Raw genomic sequence first — 13,056 nt, forward strand, 5'->3', positions numbered from 1 at the left:
GGTTGCAGTTATGGCGGCTATGAGGGAACTCTGGTGTCTACTTTTTAGGATTTTTACAATATTTCTCATAGTTCTCACGATATCGAATGGAGGTATGTGATGTTTATAGATTTATTGTTACATAGTTCGCTAATGCGGACGATTTCACGAGGTTTCAATACTTGTGTGGTTAAACAAAATGTGGGGTCAGTCGCATTCGTCGAGTAAATGTATGTCTTTCATTTTTCTCAATTCGTTGACGTTTATCGTGATCAAACTGTAAGATCTTGTAAATCAGCCACAAGCTCACCCAGTGTAACAACGCTTGTCAGCCATGTTATGCCGGCAAGATCTAAATCCCCAAATCTGTGTAGTGTATTATTGTTGTTTTCGAACTGCTTCGCGTGTCGACTTCCTGTGTGCCTTGTGTCCTATGTGGCTGCTGAGGCGCTTCGCCGCTCGCAAGTAGTGGGGCCCTTTCTGAGGTGAGGTGAAGTCAATCTGAATGGACTAGATTTGTATGTTGCATGGACACTTATCCAAATTAAATGGCGGTGTTGTTTACCGAGATCAGTGTTTGTGTTGGTTGGTTCGTTTATCGCGTTGTTCCTCATGAATCTACGAAGGATGGTATCATAAACTTAGTCTTTCCTCCTAGACCCATGCGTCTTTGTTTAGTTTTGACTTTTTGTTGGTGCCTTTCACTGGGCCGTCAACAATGACAGACAGTTCTGTCATTTATAATTTCGCGTATGCATTTCTGCAGTCCTCATTATGACTCACACCGTGATCTTATAGACTTCTGAAGCCTTATATGCGACAACTGAGGGCGAAACCAGACAGTGCTGATTTTTTTTTTGCTGTCAACTTGTCAAATGTAGTGTACCGCTGACGACAATCTGCCATAATGCGCGCTATGATTACGCGGACAGACAGTCATACTGTACAACAAAACACGTCTGCAGACTACACCCGGGACTGGATCGTTTCATTCTAGTTCGACAATTTTGATTCATCATGGAGATTGATCGTAATTGTCTACATTTTTATGAAGTGGCGCATGATATTGCTTCGTATCTGAATTGAGGGATGTCCCTGTTGCAAAGTAGTTTGAATCAGTTCATCAGTCTCTCAATAGTTCATAAATTTACTTGAATATATTGAGTGTGGTACATAATAGCATAACGTCATTTTTATATTAATCAAATTATATATGTATTGTTATTAACACGACACGTGTCTAGTAATTAAATAATCCCACTATGGAAAAGGTTGACACTTCTCAATTTTTTGGTTTAGGACCCCTATCATTCATGGTAATAACAGTTAATATGAATATATCTAAGGACGATCCATCAGTTTTAAGGAGTTGCGCCAAAAAAATCTTGAAAGGAAAATTTAGAACATATTTCTCCTTGATGCTATAAAAAAGAAATATTCTAGATGTAATAATGTTTTCACTATAAAATTATTTATGTAATTTATGAATTATCACTAAATTGAAAATATAGTCAGCTCAAAACTCAGGTTGTCAGTTAAAATTTATTCTAACAAATGATAACTATAATAATATCACAATTTCTGATATGAACATAAAAATGAAAGAAAAAGTAGTGTGAAATGGTTCTTACCTATCTTCCCACAGTACAAGTAGCAGTTTAACACATTTAATTTTGTTACACATGCTTCTAGATTGATGCCTATTTTCCATTACAAAAGTCTCAATAAACTTGGAATTACATGTACTGGTATTTTGTACATTTATGCAGATGGGTATTCCCCCCACTGTCCAGTAAGAATGCATTGATTTGATATGCTAAATAAATGTGATGTTTACATTCATTTAAAAAATAGGTGTTTTACAGTCTTTTGAAGACTTTTGCTGGCACAGTTACCAACCAATAAATTATTGAGTAGTTGACTGTGTAGTCGCACAGCTGTATTTTATGAACTCTATAATCATAATAATTAACTTCTTTGAAGAGAGCAGTCACATGGTTTAGGTTTAGAACATATAACATGGACATAACTGAGATGTATTTTCTTTATTTAAAATTGAACTTGAAATTAAAAATGCTTTTTGTCAATTTTTAATATTTTTAAATCCTGTATTACTAAGCCAAAATGACCTTTGTTGTATACATTGAGTAAAATATTAGGATGTTTATGTTATTTATATTCAAATCCAGGCAGCTGCATGATGAATTTTTGCTTGACCACAGATTTATTTTTTAGTCATTTGCATGGTTTTATTTTAGATGTAATTTGAAGCGTTATGTGTTTACTCATTTGGTAATTTCATACGAGTATTACGGGGTTAAAAAGTTTGAAAAAAAAATAGTGAAATATGTAGTAGCTCCTGGAAGTGCCCCATAAATATAAATAAAAACTCCTTTTTATTTGAGCGTTTAAACAGATACTGTGTGCATGTTTTTTTTTTATAATGCAGATGCAATTCTGTAGAGATGCTGGACTCTGTTGGGTTGGTACAAATTTAATAATCTCTTTGCAGATTTCCAATTACATTCCCAACATTTGCCAATGTTAGTCTATACCGGCAGCTTTTCTTTATATAAATGTATATTATTTTTACTATGATTCTGAATAATATCGTAAAATGGATAGAAAATAAAATTAACGCAACTTTCATAGGAACGGAAGCTGGCTTGTTAAGTCCAATCTAATTAGATATAGTAAAATGGCGCTACTGAAAAATGTACTGTCTCGGACCGTCAGTTGTTGGTTTTCAATGATTGTCGTGTCTTAGAATATATTTAGGGACATGAAAAGGTCTCATTATAAAGATTTACATATGTATATAAATAATTGTATGTAAGACATTCAATTTTGTTTTCTTGGAAATTTGCTTTAATTTCATGTACAAGTAAGATAAATTTTTCATCAGTTGGAAAAAATTTTAACTGAACTTTTTACCTGACTCATCAGGGAGTCATGGAATTTCGCTAAATGTCATTTCATGAAATTTCTCATGTTTTCAAATCTAATTCTATGGTCAAAGATTTAATCGTTTTGTTATGTAGCTTTCCGATGTTAAAAGAAATCGTATGAAAACACCAAAGATCACTAAGGTGAAGCTGCAGAAGATTGCTCGGAGGTAGCTGGAAATAAAAATAGCTCTGCCATCATTTTTCTTATTCCCCCTAGGATTCCAAAATAATCAACATGTATCCTGAATTTGATTGACCCCCACAAGGCAACTGATTCATGTTAGAATAATTGCTGACATGTGGTAATGAAACCAAAATGAAATGCACATGTCAGAATTTTCATTACTGATGTTATTAGTACATTTTTTGAATTATTATTCAGAGCATGTTGCAATTATTGTGCAAATGAGCCCCATATATCTAGTAACATTAAAAATTATCGATATTTTTGTTCAATATTAGTTTTAGATGTTTGAAATAGATGAAGCAGCTTGCGTTAGCTGATCATTTTAAGGCACACGCGATGATACCACTGGTTTAAGGATTACATTGCAGGGTGTCAAGAGAATATTGAAAAATGTTCAGTGATGCGTTTTGGAAGAACTTGTGTTACAACGATAATGGAGTTGATAGTGTGTTGACGGAGATTACCGGCTTGATATGCCCTCTATTGATTTGTGCTGATTACCATGCACTACAATGGAAATATTTGACATCTGCTACATCCATGTACAAATGTACAAAGCCATGAACCTGGACTAATGTTGATAGGGATTAGTTTTATACATTTTAAAGGGAGACTGAATGGGGTGAGGGTTTTTTGAGTGACATGCACTTGAATCCTTAGACAATGTATTGCCAACCATATATCAATTTTAAGCCTATTTTTCTTCCTGACATATTTAACTCATTCATTCATGCAGTGCAAACAATCTATCAAAATGCCTTCATTTTCATTTGTTACAATGTGGTTATTAAAAAAAATATTCTGTAAACTCTTGAATGTTCACCACTAGAAATGATTTGTTCATTTAAGGTCGTTTTGGTGACTGAATTTCTTGAAAGCCAGCGCGATTTCCCGTTAGTTCCACCGAATTACACAATTTTTTTTCACATATTTGTGTCTCACAATATTGTTTTTGTAGATTGTAGTCATGGTGCAGGAATCTTTGTATTGAAATTTACTGTGGAAGGAGAAATATTCACTGTTTTTATTAATTTTAGCTTTACAATGTAGCTCATTTAGCACTGAAAAAATAAAACAAAGATTTCAATGGAAATAGTCCATTAAAAAAAATGCCATGTTCAACTCAATAATGTGAAATTCTTAAAACACCTAATGTTAATAAATGTTTTGGTCCTATACAGGTATTCGGTCAAATACACATAGAAGGATGACCTTGAACTCGAAGTACCCCCCCCCCCCCCAATAGATGTAGTGGTGTTGCTAATGGTTATTTTGACAACTATAAATTGCTATGTTTTCACTTGAAACTTGTTTTCACTATGAAGGAATAATTCAATAAAAATAAAATAAACATACATTCCAGTCATATTCTAATTTTTTGCATTCAATCATTGTTCTACCAATCTACTTGTATTAGTGTAAGTCAAAGTAAAGCAACTTCACTTAGATTCTGATCATCTGACTTCTTTCCGCCTTCCATCCAGGATTTAACTAAACTGGAGCCATGTATTTATATATGTATTATATGTGCAGAATTTTGAGTTCATTTCTATAAATGGTAGACTAGTTGTCTGATGTTTCACTCTGGCTATATTGTCCCACTCGTAATTTTCTTTGAACTCTACGATAATTTTTAACCAAATAGACAAAAGATGGTAGTGCTTATAGATTTTGAATTAAATGCCATTTTACATTAGACAATGCTCCAAGCAATGCGTGATGCATTGCCAGTTTACTGATGATTTGATTTGTATGTATATGATATCAATTTTTAGTTGTCTGTTGCCATAGTAACATAGTACATAATAGTTATTGCATCGCCATTTTAAGTAACATTTTTCATAGAACTAGTTTTTGATTGGAACTGTTTTCTGAAAGGCAACAGTATTTGACAATAGTAGTGAAAACCATTAAGAGATGGTAAGTCTTATACTTATTCATCCAACGCTTTTACTATGTACACAGATTACTACCAGCCATACGGTGTAATTCTCAAACATATTGGCATATTTCATCTCATAATAGTACAATTTACTTTACTTAATTTGATATATTGTGTTCTCGCCAGGAAAATGTTTGAGTGTCCGACTAATTTCGAATTAAAGATTACGTTTTCATGTTTTCATTAGTATAGATTCCTGCCATCATGATACTGAAAAAAATTAGGAGCACATGCCAACTTTTAGAGAAGCACAAGTTTAAAATGTGAAAATTGTTCAAATTTGGAAGTTCTCTCCCACAATGCATTGCACATATGCACAGAAGTGTACACGGTGGTGCTAAATTCATTTGTCTTTTCAATTTATTCATTTGATATTTTATTTTAGTAGTTATATATATATGCTGACTAATCATAAAATATCTAAGTACCAATAATTGTGATATATTTTTTACATCAATGAAAACGTCATGGGAAGTAGTCAGAATTAGTAGGTTCTCTCCCATAATGCATTGCACTCATCCCCAGGAGCTTACTCAGCATCTCAAAACTTGAATTCAGTGCGAACTGCCTTAATTTGTTTATTTTTATTCTAATTTAGCTGGAATTAATTTATGTTGAAAAGACTTTTGGGGTATTTTGTATTGAATTTATTTTCGCTGATTTCATGTGTTAAATGTAACATATAGGGAAAAAGGTATATTTTGTGTTTTTTATTGTCACTAAATCATTCTTTCTCTTCTGGGAAAATAAATTCCAATCGAAAATTAAGTATTTTACAGTATCACCTTTGTGTCGCTTGACACCTTCTGACAGTTGTGATATACTACTAACTAATCATAGAATATCTGGGTACCAGTATCTTTGATATTTATTGTATGTTGAGGATTCTCTATGTAATGTCTGAGTATTAAGTTGTAATTAGTTATGGGTTTATGGTTTGTTGTTGTTGGTTGACCTAAAAAACAAATAATACTGCAGCTAATCTGCATATTATCTTGTGATTACTAGTAACTTAATCTCACTGCAAATTTACTAATTTCTTTTTTTTTGGGGGGGGGGGGTCATACTAAATTAAAAATGCAGTCTATTTCCCCCCACATTATATGCCCATTCAAACAAATTGTGGCATTATCGGAAACTTGAGGAACAAGACAATTCATAAAAAATGGCTGAAAGTATTAATATTAAATTTTGTATAGAGTTGTTTTAAAATAATACTTAAAACTGAGCCTCATGTGATTCCATTTAGGGACACTATTCTGTATGTAATGTTACCATAATCTCTAAAACGCACATTTCTAATCTAAAATTGCATGTATTATTTATTTTTTACCATATTTTTTTTTAACTCTTGTATTTATGTTAGTGTGTGCACTACTAATAACAAAAATACAGTATATTGTTTAAAACATAAACGTGTTTTTTGAGAATAATGAATTTTGACGTAGGCAATGAACAAACACTTGAGTGAGCTAGACTGAGTGCTAGACAGCTTCTGGTTACTGAATTGTCTGTTAATAACGGCTGTTGACATCAAGGAATGACACGTGGCGACGATTCGGCTCTGAGCTTAATAAATAAGACATTCGCTATTGTTCACAAACAAATCACATGTTCTATTAACTTTAATGCTGAGAACAATGTGCGTAACTCGCTTGAGATTTCATATTTTTTAGCCATACAAAAGGTGTGAAAATACTGACCTTCGTAATCAACAAATACCATATTTGCTCTATTAGAAAAACATCTCAAATATAAGCACATATAGACAAAAAATGTATTTATTGTTTACTGCATCATTTATATTTGTTTCATAAACCTTCCTGTTCAAGATGGCTGAATAGAAACCTTATTAAGAACACAAATGTATCAAAATCACATATTTTGACTATTTCGGAACTGGATCTTGGTTATGCTTTTCATTTAATTAAACTTTGTATGTTCAATAAACATGATCGCCTTTGATGCACATCACTTATCCCCCAGATTTGATTTCTATTCAACATGGGATGACTGATGGCCATTTTGTTTTTAACAAATGCAGTTTTTAGAACATGGCTGGAATGATCATGTTCAAACTTTACACACATGTCATGTAACACATTTACACATACATCTGTTTCAGAATCTCATTCAAGATGGCTGATCATATTTGTATGAAAAATGTATTTTGAATGTCATGGGCAGAATAGAGGACGGAATTGCGCAAAGGAACTGGCTCTACTTTGTGTATTATTTCTATCACATACAGTGTTCTTCCCAGGCCTCTGAAGCGGTATTGTGATGCTTGGTCACTCGTCCGTGATGCTTTTTTAGCTCCGCTGTCGACTTTGTCGAGCGGAGCTTATCATATGAGTGATTGTCCGTCGTCGTCGTCGTCGTCCGTGTCAATGTTTTACTTTTTCGACTTCTTCTTGAAAACTACAAGCCTAAATGCTTTGATACTTGGTGTATATGTACCTTGGGTAGACCTCTCTTAGGTTTGTTCATTTCATGTTGATATCTTTAATTCTCTAATTTTGGTGAATATTTTTGTCATTTTTGGTAAAAACTGATATTTTCGACTTCTTGTTAAAAACCGCAAGTGCAATTGCTTTGATATTACATTTATAGATACTACATGTGGACCTCTCTCAGATTTGTTAATTTTGTAATGATATCTTTAATTCTTTAATTTTGGTGAATATTTTTGTCATTTTTGGTAAAAACTGATATTTTCGACTTCTTGTTAAAAACCGCAAGTCCAATTGCTTTGATACTACATAAATAGGTACTACATGTGGACTTCTCTCAGATTTGTTCATTTCGTGATGATATCTTCAATTCTCTAATTTTGGTGAATATTTTTGTCATTTTTGGTAAAAACTGATATTTTCGACTTCTTGTTAAAAACCGCAAGTGCAATTGCTTTGATATTACATATATAGGTACTACATGTGGACCTCTCTCAGATTTGTTCATTTTGTGATGATATCTTTAATTCTCTAATTTTGGTGAATATTTTTGTCATTTTTGGTAAAAAGTGATATTTTCGACTTCTTGTTGAAAACTGTAAGTCCGATTGCTTTGATATTACATATATAGGTACTACATGTGGACCTCTCTCAGATTTGTTCGTTTTGTGATGATATCTTCAATTCTCTAATTAATTTATTTTGGTGAATATTTTTGTAATTTTTAGTAAAAAGTGATATTTTTGACTTCTTGTTAAAAACTGTAAGTCCGATTGCTTTGATACTATTCATATTGTTCATTTTCTAATGATGTCTTCAGTTCTTTAATTGAAATGTGCATTGCTAACAGCGGAGCTATCTCAGCCGATAGGCTGCTTGTCTTTTTTTTACAAGTTTCAGTCTTGTCTTGCACAAATTTAAAACAATAACATGTGTTGATTGAAAAGTAACCTTGCTTTTGTTAGCCATACGATGATAAAAAAGTCGTTCACGAGTGCGGCGTCTCTAAATCCAAAAACAAATACTAAAGATGGAGTAACATAACGCCAACAATGTGACAAAACAAGTCTCACAAATCACAAATGCAGCATACATGTATGTCGAGAAGATCTATACCGATTTGCTGCACTGCGGTTATTTGCAGTTTTTACAACTCAATCGCCGGTGACACTAATTGCCAAAAATTTTAAAAAAGTTAAATTAGGTCGCATTAGAAAGAAAAATGTGAAAAAACTATTCACTATTTTGATGTTTAGAGCAATTTTCACTGGGCTTTTAGCTTCATGATTTTGGCATGGTAACAATGAGTTCTATTTTAATTCTACGTGTTCATGTGAATATAATTTAGTGAATTTAACGAAATTAATAATGAGCAAATGTTTAATACAGTATGCATATTTCTAACTTGCATAACCTATGGTAGGCAGTGAACAGAGGGGATGTAGTTTCTATTAGAAAAGAAAAGAATGGGTGCGACTTTTATTAGGGATGCGGCTTTTAATACAGATTTTACGGTACATGGCAACCCATTGTTTTCTTCCTCTGCCATCAATAATTTATATGATACAGAGTGAATTAAAATTTAAAGAAAAATATGTCAGCCATCGCAGGTATGTTAGGTGTCACCCACTCGCAACCTCTGTGGATAATCTGATGGTGAAGTCTGGTGCAATCTAACACTGATCTGTTCATACTGAAAAAAAAAAATAATCCTGTATTAGTAACAGTATATTGACGTATGGATGGATTCATCTTTTTGTGCCGATGCAATTAATTTCTGGTGGAACAAATAGTTTATGCTACAAAACATGAAATTGCAACACACTTCTTGAGTCCTGTCTCCAACACTAATCTCTTACAGGTCAAGTGTCGATAAAAAATGTGACCTGATGAGGTCGTGCGATGAGTTCTTGACAATTTGAATCTTGAGCTTCATTCACCATCATTATGAAGACCTTTCAATCCAAAATGCAAGCAGATGGCATTGAAACTCAAAATAAAAAATAAAAAACGGCACAGATGAAGAAATAATATTAGAAATTATTTCTGTTATAAGACAATATTACGGCTAGGATGCGTGACCTTTTAGGGTAAATCCTATATACCTATTGTAAATGATTAGCAAATGAACAAAATTAAAAAGTAGTGAATAATTTATGTGTCTACAGTATATGAAGATATATTTGTATACCCACCCTGTGATTGAAATAAAATTCACCAGTATGCACAGCGGGCATGTCAGTTTTGAGAATTACTCTCAGTAGCACGACCCTCAGAGGGACCAATGAAAATTACTTTATTGTATATTGGCCTACCCTCTTTAAATAAAGTGTTAAATAAATAAAAAAGTAGCACTAAACTTGGTGTAACTTGCAGAAAATAGTGTTAACACATTATTACTAATTAACAAAATAAATAAAATTAAAAAGCAGTGAATAATTTATGTTTCTACATATATGAAATATACATGTATACCCACCCTGTGAATGAAATAGAATTTCCCAGCATGCACAGCAGCCATGTTGATTTTAATTATTACCAGCACTAAACTCACTGTAACTTGCACCAAATATTGTCAATACATTTGTTATTTCATTTTTATCTACAGACCATACTGCACCGTCAGTTTGTGGTACTATTTTTCTGCGACCATATGCTCTTGTTTGGGTGTCTTTCATATGTAATCAAAACACAAACCACTAGGAAATTAAATCCATTATGCCTCAGTGATTTCTGTGTATTTTGATTTTTTCCCCTCAGCATTTTGAGTATTTTTTAAACCATAGAATCTATTTATATTTTGCCATTATGTTGCCGTATTTTTTTTAAATTCCCTACATGTGCAGTATAAATATCAGGATTCTGACCAACAAACACAGGCTTACAAATACTGTAAATGCATTAATTATTCACTAGGTTTTAATTTCGCTATTTTTGCTAATATTGAAAATCGACTAAATTTAATTAACATTAACATGTCAAATTACAATAAAACTCATTGTTACCATGGCAAGTTGATGAACTTTAAACCAAGTGAATATACTTAAAATAACCAAATAGTGAAATTAAATGTCAGTGAGAATAAATGGTTTTACAGTAACATGCACAGTGTGTATCCTAGTAGTTGGAACCCTGTCATGAAAGGACAGAAAAAAAAAATAGGCAATAGCTGCTCTGATAATATAATAGTAGTTTATAGGCTATAATAGCCTTTTATAATGTATTATATTTAGCAAATACTAATTAAAATTTTTTAACATTATTACATATGCATGATTTCTATTCTCTGGGGTGGAGCTACGTCACAGAACATTCTATGTTTCTAAGACGCACACCACTTACAATGTTTTTCTATTGGCTCTGTACAAGCTGCTGTGGAACGCCGGTCGTATGGCCGGGACAACAGCTAATGTCGAAAAAACAGTACAAACTCAACTTTGAATTAATCCTGAGCAACCACAACCACATCGGTGTTGCACAAGTAGGGGTAATCTTGTTACAACGTTCGAGAGTCTCAACAACTATCCTAGTTTTCTGAGAGTTTTCAGCCTTTGTTTTCATTGTGATGGTTGCCAGGCGGTGAAAATGCCTGGATTTTCGCCCCCAAGAATAAATGTTGAAAATATTCTCTGCGTAACATTACATTTTGGTTTCATCTTAAATAATAGTATCTATAGAGTTATAAAAATTTCTTTTTCTGTAGTAATAACTTTTGGTTCCAGCTGAATAGTGTACTGCTATTATTTGCGACATTATGATGCATATACAGCAATAGATCATTTCTTTGATATGTAAGCAATTAATTTTATACCTTGCTGGACACTACTATTAATCAGTATTGTGACATGTCTGTTGTGGACAGCCAGACAAGTATATTATTAATGAGGGTGTTTCAGTGTGTTATAAAATTAAACTTCATGTGTCTGCCAAGGCCCCTGCCCATATCTCATTACTACCTCAGATAAGAACTGTTTAATTGTGTTCACAGCTATCGCCAGGTAATAAAAAAAAAAATGTGTTGAAGTTTACTGTCTATAACACTTTAATAAATTTTAAACAGGAATGAATGATACAAATGTTAAAACAGTATGCGGTGCGTAATATAATCGTATGGTTGTCGTTGTCAGGCATTGATGATGTAGCTTTAATACTGTGAAGAAGGATCCAACATTTTATTTTACTCTATCATTTCTTCATAAAACGATTAATAAGCCAGAAAAAAACATTGCAAATTATACAAATCTTCAATATTAGGTAGGTTTTAGGCCAGACTTTTATTATTCTTTGTTTCGCGAACCCGCCGAATGAACAGGAGCCGAAAATGAAATAAAAATAAATTTTATTTCAGCGTAAATTTCTTGCGCCCGCCGACTTGTAAGCCCCAAAAAATGCTAAAAAAATATTATTTTTATCTTCATTTTTTTACTGCCCGCCGCATAACATATTCAAGTTGCATTTTCGTGGGAGTATCATGATCAAAGTATCGAAGTCTCCCGCAGATGAGAAACAAGGTTATACATGAAATAAAATTTTATTTCATTTCTTCTCTCTGATCAATGATCTCACTTACAATTCTTTGAGAATCACTCAAATCTAATGGGAAAAAAGAATTAACTTTATTTATTTTTCGCCCTCCTCAAACAAATTTCCTTATAAAAACTCGAGAAACAAGGAATAAAAAAAGTCTGGCCTTATGAACCAAATATATGAACCCCCTTATTAATGCACTCTGTGTTCCCCTGAAGATAAAATGTCTGTGTTTCATGCCATTTAATTAATGTTGTTGATGTCATTGTATTTCGCACAGATTTTGCTACATTAGTTTGACTATAGTTAGTTTAGCTAAAATACCATGCTGGAAAATACAAGGCTTCATCATATTTAAATCTGTTCAGTTGTCAATCAGACTATGCCGCCAACAGTAAGGATTAGCTCAATTTAATGTGAATTGTAATGCCTTATGGTTAAAGCCCATCTTCCATCATGGTAGCGAAGTAAAATTCTTAAAATAGCTTTATTCCCATGGTAACAAACACTAATCAGTTGTCCATGAACCAGTTCAAAATTTCATGATCATCAACCCTAAGAAATAGACAGGAGAAACAACAGTGACATTCAATGTCTGAAACTGTCACCTGGCACAAAAATAAATAAATAAAATAAACCCTAAGAAATAGTTGTAGCACACAGATTAGACATTAATCCTGAGGACAAGTCCCCAATAACAAGTAGACTTTTGAAATAACTGTTGAGGCTGTGCCAATCTGTTGTCCTTAATAAAAATAAAGATTCCTTTGTCCATAGGCAACTCAAACTCTTACAAACTGACTTGTAAGATCAGCCTGAGGGAATGCTGATTGATTGATATTCCATCACAGTTGTTGAATAGCAAGTGGTTTAAACCCTACCCTTGCTTTGTACAGTTTCTAGACAAGCTCAATTCAAGTCTTTATATTGTCCAGTACTGAAATGCTGTAAAAAATATATAAAATATATATATTCCATGCACAAATACTGCAGACATTGGTTAACAATTCATACCTGGTT

General features: G+C 32.9%; 1 protein-coding gene across 1 annotated transcript in view; it reads left to right on the forward strand.

Annotated features, from left to right (window-relative positions):
• Nucleotides 1-13,056, forward strand: part of bmpR1 (bone morphogenetic protein receptor 1) — a 46,282-nt gene continuing 33,226 nt past the window's right edge. The window contains 1 exon segment of the mRNA NM_001164894.1: nt 1-92. Within this exon segment, the coding sequence (NP_001158366.1) occupies nt 11-92 (82 nt within the window). The 5' untranslated portion in view covers nt 1-10.

This window comes from Saccoglossus kowalevskii, chromosome 19 (genome assembly GCF_978046115.1).
Source record: "Saccoglossus kowalevskii chromosome 19, keSacKowa6.1, whole genome shotgun sequence".
Taxonomy (NCBI): domain Eukaryota; kingdom Metazoa; phylum Hemichordata; class Enteropneusta; family Harrimaniidae; genus Saccoglossus; species Saccoglossus kowalevskii.